This window comes from Aptenodytes forsteri, unplaced genomic scaffold (genome assembly GCF_000699145.1).
Source record: "Aptenodytes forsteri isolate BGI_AS27 unplaced genomic scaffold, ASM69914v1 Scaffold118, whole genome shotgun sequence".
Lineage (NCBI taxonomy): Eukaryota > Metazoa > Chordata > Aves > Sphenisciformes > Spheniscidae > Aptenodytes > Aptenodytes forsteri.
Genome location: NW_008795859.1, coordinates 2375458 through 2382510, shown reverse-complemented (window position 1 = coordinate 2382510; position 7053 = coordinate 2375458). Strand labels below are relative to the sequence as shown.

General features: G+C 53.5%; 1 protein-coding gene across 1 annotated transcript in view; it reads left to right on the top strand.

The window, feature by feature from the left end:
* Positions 1-6260, top strand: part of ABCB9 (ATP binding cassette subfamily B member 9) — a 13265-nt gene extending 7005 nt beyond the window's left edge. Inside the window, exons 7-11 of the mRNA XM_009283916.1 lie at positions 1194-1382; positions 1955-2128; positions 3527-3686; positions 4605-4741; positions 5925-6260. Of these exons, the coding sequence (XP_009282191.1) occupies positions 1194-1382; positions 1955-2128; positions 3527-3686; positions 4605-4741; positions 5925-6260 (996 nt within the window). The remainder of the gene's footprint in view (positions 1-1193; positions 1383-1954; positions 2129-3526; positions 3687-4604; positions 4742-5924) is intronic.
* Positions 6261-7053: the final 793 nt, after the last annotated feature.

The following is a 7053-nucleotide window of genomic DNA, read 5'->3' as shown; positions in this document are numbered from 1 at the left end:
CCCCCCCCCCCCCCCCGGAATAGGCTGCAAGCTGCTGCGTTGGCAGCACATTAGCAAGATGGGATTGTGGGTGGGATGGCAGAGCCCACCCAGGGCTGCCTTCCCCTTGCAAAGGCGTAAGCTTGGCTAATCGAGGCAGAAATGATCAAGTCGAGGTTTCCTCGCAGCCAAGCATGGTTTTGGCGGCGCTTCAGCCTTTACACAGCAGCAGAGCAGAGCTGGAGGCGCAAGCTGCTGCGTTGGCAGCACATTAGCAAGATGGGATTGTGGGTGGGATGGCAGAGCCCACCCAGGGCTGCCTTCCCCTTGCAAAGGCGTAAGCTTGGCTAATCGAGGCAGAAATGATCAAGTCGAGGTTTCCTCGCAGCCAAGCATGGTTTTGGCGGCGCTTCAGCCTTTACACAGCAGCAGAGCAGAGCTGGAGGCAGCGTGCCCGGCTCTCACCATCTGTTCGGATGACTACAGGCTCTGGTGGTGTTTCCAGGCTGTGTTTTTGGTGTGGGGTTGGGTTGGGTTGGGTTTTTTTTTCCCTCCTGATGGGAGGGGCAGTTGTAGTACAGGCTGTTTTGCAGCTCTGGGTTTAATATTGAAAAGAGCCAACATGATGGGGGTTTATTCTACCGAAGCCGGTGCCAGCGTGCAGCAGTTGTAGTTGGGAAAGCACAGTGGTAAATCCACTAGGACCATATCCCGGCAGGGAACAGCCGTATCAGCTGCTAAATGGTTGTCTAGAAAGGTCCAGCCTGAAGCTGCTCTGTGTTTGAGAAGTGTGCTAGGGAACGAGCCGGCTGCCCTCGGGAGCTGGTGCGATGTGCTGCCCTATGTGGACTCTGTTCAGCCATTGGGTTGGGGAGCTGCTGGTCTGGAGCAAACGGAGATAGGTGGAGGCATCTGGTGGAAGTTTGGGTCATGTATCACCTGGTGCACGTCTTCTCTTCCCAATCTGTTTCCTTCTTCTGTTCCCCTCTGGGTCTACCCCTGCACAAACCTCTTTAGATGCCCTTTCCCTGGATATGCCCATATATCCCCTCTCTACACTGCATAGGGGGAAAAGCTTTGTTTTTCTGTGTCTGATGACTGTAGTTAATGTCAGATGATAGACTTGGGAATACTTCAACCATTCTCCTTACAAGTCACACCGATTGCCTTTTCCATCACATGGGAGGGTCTCACCGTTGCCTCTTCCCTTCCAGTCTGTCGGCTCCGTCTACAGCGGCCTGATGCAGGGAGTGGGAGCTGCCGAGAAGGTGTTCGAGTTCATCGACCGCAAGCCAACGATGGTGAACGACGGGTCCCTGGCCCCAGACCACGTGGATGGGAAGGTGGAGTTCAGAAACGTGACGTTTTCCTACCGCACTCGCTCTGCAACGCAGGTCCTCCAGGTGAGCCCCGCAGGCGCAGAGCGCTCCCCGCCACAAGGCACCACGCGCTGCTTCTCCATCACAGCAATAACTGATCCCCAGCCCGTGGGAAATGTCAGCTGCCCTTTTGGAGATGCGTAAAGGCAGGCTCGACAGCATGCTGGAAAACAGATTATAAGGAACAGTGGGTGTTTAGGGCCAGCCCTCCTTACAAGGAATGAGATTTATTAATAAAACCCTTGTTCCCCGCTCAGGCATTAAACATGTCAGCATGGTACAGGGCTTTGTGCCAAGCTCTCTCAGACTCCTTCCATGGGAGCTGGGCTGGGGTCATGGGGCAGGGGAAGACAGCAAAGGGGTTAGTTTGCTTTGCAGTTTTTAGAGGTCCTGCTACATCAGCAGGCAAATTTGAAGCAATTTTGGAGGCTTCTTGCTTCCCCAGAGCCAGGAGAGATGGCTGATGTGGCATGTCACCAAGGTGGAGGGTCACCGCGGCCAGATTTCGGCTACCTTTCTTGCATAGTGCCCGAGCCACTGCCCCGGGAGCCTGGGAAAAGCCAGGACCTGAGCATGCTCTCCCATCCCTGTTGCAGAATGTGTCCTTCACCTTGCACCCCGGCAAAGTGACAGCGCTGGTGGGTCCTTCAGGGAGCGGGAAGAGCTCCTGTGTCAACATCCTGGAGAACTTCTACCCTCTGCAAGACGGGCAGGTGCTGCTGGACGGGCGTCCCATTAACATGTACGATCACAAGTACCTGCACTCAGTGGTACGAGCGACTGATACGTGTATTCTAGCTATCGCCTGCCGTGATCAGAGGGGATGGATGGTAGCGTTGCATGTTGCTTTGGATTTGATCTGGCAACTTCTGAAATGTCCAGAAAGATGGAGGCTGGAGGTGGTCCAGGAAACGAATTCAGATAATTTGTGGGGGCGGAAGGGAAAGGGATGGAGAGTGGTTTCATGGGGAGGGGGAAGTCTTCCAAAAACAGAACAAGAAACATGTTTTGTTTTGTATTTTTTGGCCAACGCAGTAGAAATATGTTTTTGGTTATTGTATTAATTATCATCTAAATTGGGTTTGGAAAAAAGTGGTTTGCATTCCTCCAGCACTTTCTACCTTAAGACCTTAAAGTAATTCTCAGCTAATGGGGAGTTAAACCTCTCAGGATCCTGGCAGCAGCTGGAGCACCGGAGGGGCTGGGTGGTTTGCCCAGGAGAGGGGTCAAGGCCCCTCAGCTCTTGTCTGTGTGTCAGCACAGATCAGCCTTCATGTCCTCTGCAAGTAACTGCCTTCTTTGTTTGCCCCCAGAGCAAATGGCCTCACCAGTCAGCAGGAAAACCCAAAAACAATTGATCAGAGACAGGCTGGAAAACCAAAGTCAGTGTGACTAATTTACATTCCCTGCCCGTACCGAGCGAAAATTAAAAGACAAGCAAGCCTTTCAGTTTAAAAAGCCTGGTGCGGTGTTAGGAGCATGGGGAGAAGTCAATTAAAATATGACTGTGTCCCGCTGGCTCTCTTCATGCCCAGTTCTGAGCAATAATTTGGAGGGTTCAATTTATTTCAATATTGAGTGACAAAGCAGGCTGAATGTGAGAGTGAACAGCAACGGCCGTAAGGTAGGACAGGGAGGCTGTTGCTAAGCAATTAAGGAATTGCAGCAGCTATGTCCGTAACTTGCTAATTTTGGATTAAAAGATGCAGGAGGGCTCATTCACGTGGCCCAAGTGTGATTACTGGCCTTGAATGGAAAATCAGTGAGGCCCTGTGAGAGGATCTCTCCAGCCTGCCTTGACCCAGCAACTGGTTTCCCATACTGGGAAAAGCAAACAGTGATGGGAATGGGGGTCTGGAGCAAAAACGCAGCAGGGTCTTGGAGGGGGAAGCCCGTCCCAGATGCCAATGTACCAGCATTGCATCGGTTTTCTTTCCTGCAAAATGGCTTCCCAGCAGACGATGCAAACTGGGCTGGGGCTGCCACTGGGCACCCTGTCGTTAGCATCCTCACTGGAAGCTCACGTTGAGGCACTTCTTTATCTTGGTTTAATGGTGAGGCTCTGCCCGCTTGAGTCCTTACCCAGCAGGAACAAATGCCGATGATCCGAGACACCGGCCGGCACATCTTCTGCTCCCGACCCCCTGCTCTTCCCTTCCTTTGTGCAGATCTCCCTGGTGAGCCAAGAGCCGGTGCTGTTCGCCCGCTCTATTGCAGATAATATTTCTTACGGCTTAACTTCAGCCTCCTTTGAGTCGGTTGTTCAGGCTGCCCAGAAGGCCAACGCGCACACCTTCATCACGGAGTTACAAGACGGCTACCACACAGGTACCAAAATCCCTCCATTTGCACTTGAAAGCATTTTGTGCCTAGGGAAGGCAGAACCTCTCCCCTCGGGTGGAAAGTCAGGCAGGTAGTGACGGACACAAATCCGTGGCAGCTCGGAGGCACTGCAGAGGCGGTTACATGGAGAGGTGCAGCACCCTGGCTGCCTTTTGGGGTGGCTGAGCTGTCGCAGGATTTCTGAGCCCATCCCGGGAGAGCATTTCTGCCGCTGCTCTGTGGCAGCGGGGTGAGCGTCCCCCATCCCATCCGGACCAGTCTGGCTCCCGGTGCCTGGCAATGTTACGGAGATGCGGCACTGGTAGTCTCGCCGTTTTTCAGTGCAGTGATCAGGAGGAAAGCCCAGAACCCAAGCAGTTAGCTGTGTACCACCCCGCCTGCACAGGAAGAAAATAAACCTGCAATAAATCCATAGTAACAAAAGCTGATGCGTTTGTGACAGTGGGAGTTTGTGAGGAGGCAGGTCAGACTGATGATGGTTTGTGTTTATGGGAGCCAGCAGAGAGGTCCCGGTTTCCCCTCCTGCTGCCTCGGTTGCACACCCTCCAGAGCCCAACTTGCAGGGAGAGATGGCGGCGATGCAGCTGCATGGGCCAGGGCAGGAGGGGGGGCTCGGCGTTTGGATCATCTCCCAGGCTCAGGGACTTCTCTGCATTGTTTCCATGAGCATCAGTGCCTCAGACCTTGGGGCAATAGTGGAGAACTTGCTGCTGGAGGGAAAGACTGCAGCCTCAGGGATGTGTTAACTCATTTAAACTGCTCTGCCGAGTGAGCAGAAGCAGAAGTGTTTACCTGGTCTTTGCTTCAAACCATGACACCATCCTGATGCTGCTGGCTGGGAGCTGAACTTCATGGCAGCTCTTGATTTTTATTTTGACCCTTTCCTCTCTCTTGACCCAACAGAGGCAGGTGAAAAAGGAGCCCAGCTGTCAGGTGGCCAGAAGCAGAGAGTGGCAATTGCCAGGGCCTTGATCCGAACTCCCCCCATCCTAATCCTGGATGAAGCCACAAGCGCGCTGGATGCGGAGAGTGAACATGCGGTGAGTAGGTGACTCGGGTGTCTGGGCCACAGAGGCAATCTGTGTTTGGAGGAAAGACTGTAGCTCCAATTTCCAGCCTATGGACAAGCTTAGTCTTGGCATGGTGCAATCAGAGGTTTGGGTAAGACGCTAATTCCTGAGCAGGAATTTGCTTCCAACACTGCTGTAGCCACCAAGAAGAGAATAATCCTGTGCTCACAGCAGCCAATGCCTGACAAACCTGATGAGATAGGGATCTCTGCCAATTTTTGAAATGTGAAAAGTGTTAATGGGCATACAGCAGCACCGTGGAGCTTTTTAGGACAGGATACGGAGGAAGACCCTAAAAAATGGAACTGCAGCAGGCAGAGTAGGACTGCCCGAGCTAAAATCCCAGCTGAGGCACCAAAGAAACCACACTGGCAGGAAAGGCCCTGAGCTTTCCGTGAATTGAGCTGGGTTTATCTGGCTGGGATGTTATGACCAAACACCTCTACCACTAGCAGTTTGGCCTCACTGGTTTAATGACACGAGGGAAAGCTAGTTCAAGGTTGAGGTGTGAGGACATGTCTCCCGGTCCTGGAGGATGAGCGCTGCTGGCCCACAGTGTGGGGCAGCGTAAGCATCTGACCTTGGAGCAGCTCATGGGCTTGCAGGTCCTCAGCCACGTCTGTGGTATCTGATGCCAGCCAGAGGCTGGTTTTGGCTAGCCAGGGGTGTCAGTGTGGCATGTGGCCTGGTGGCCATCTGCCTGTCTTTAGACCTTAGTGCCATTGTCTGGCTCTTGGCTAGAAAACAACTCTCTTGCTTTGCCTTGATACACCCAGGAAGTAGCCCTGCTTTTCTGAGCAGCTGCATTTACCGGGTATTGGCCTTCTGCAGTCCATGCCAACACCACGTGGCCTCCAAATTTGGGGCCCAGCTCTAATAAGAACCCAGCTTGCAGGATCAGACCTGGCAGTGCATGTGTGCGTACCGCACCTGCAGGCTGGCTGGACTGAGACGGCCTTTTGGGCCGCACAGCGAGAGCTGGGATGGACATGCTGGTGCTGGTAGTGCTGCAGGGAGCCTTGTGTCCTCTGTGTAGCCAGAGGAGAGCAAACCTCCCATCCAGAGGTTTCTTAACAGACCACAAAGCTGCTGTTCTTCCTTCCAAAGCGGAGCCAGCGACGCTCGGGCACTAACGTCTTTTCCTCCTGCGCAGATTCAGCAGGCGATTTACGGCGACTTGCAGAACCACACGGTGCTTGTCATAGCTCACAGGCTGAGCACTGTCGAGAAGGCACACAACATCATTGTGCTGGACAAGGGCCGCGTGGTGCAGCAGGGCTCGCACAAGGAGCTGATGGAAGAAGGAGGCCTTTATTCCAAGCTGGTGCAGAGACAGATCCTGGGGCTGGAGGGGGGCGGCGCGGACAGTCGCCAACCCGCAGCCCGGGGGGATTCAGCAAAGGCGCCCAGCGGGCTGGAGGAAGAGTTCAGGATAGACCATTCCCCGCCGGCCGTGGCACAGGACGATTACAACACGGCTCACAAGTAAGAGCGGCGAGGGCCGGCGCTCGAGACGCTTGCTGGGACGCCGAGACAGGAGGCGGCTTGCCGACGGGCTCGCGCGCTGCAGAACGACGCCCGTTTGCTCACCCCGCGCGCGTCACACACCCGTGCACACACAAACACACACTGCAGAGCTTCCTGCATTATGGTCCGGCGGGCAGATGCCGGCTGGTTAAACAGGGAAACGGATTTATTCCAGGGAGTTGGGTCTTTAGCAATTCCCAGCGTTTCTACTGGGTTTCTTTTCTTACTACCAGTAATTCCTCTCAACTGGGACTTTTCTCCCATTGATACGCATGTGTAACTGCTATTAACTGTAATGGATGTTAAATGCATGCATGGAGGGGAAGACTGAAAACCCCTTCAGGAATTTTGGCGGGTGGCTTTTGGGGCTGGATAGAAAAACACTGACTGTAAAACAAGGTCCTGCTCCTGCTTTCGATCTATGGGGCCAATCCAAAGTCTGCTGAAGTCCGTAGGGAGCTCCCTTGGGCTTCGGTGAAAACTGGATCACTTCCACGGGGCTGAATGCCGGGAGAGTTTTGCACTGAGTGCCTGCAGGCTCAGGCTCACTACCATTGCTGCTGAGCTTGTATCATGTAGTAACCATCCTTGCTGGAACGAGCCAGGGGACCGAGAGGCAGATGTTGCTTTCAGATTTGCTCTTGGTGCTTGGTGGGTGTTTGTTTTTAAGGATGAAAAGTTTTACCATAATTGAGTTAGGTTTTGGGTTTCGGGTTTTTTTTGGTTTGGGTTTGGGGTTGGTTTTTTTTTTTTTT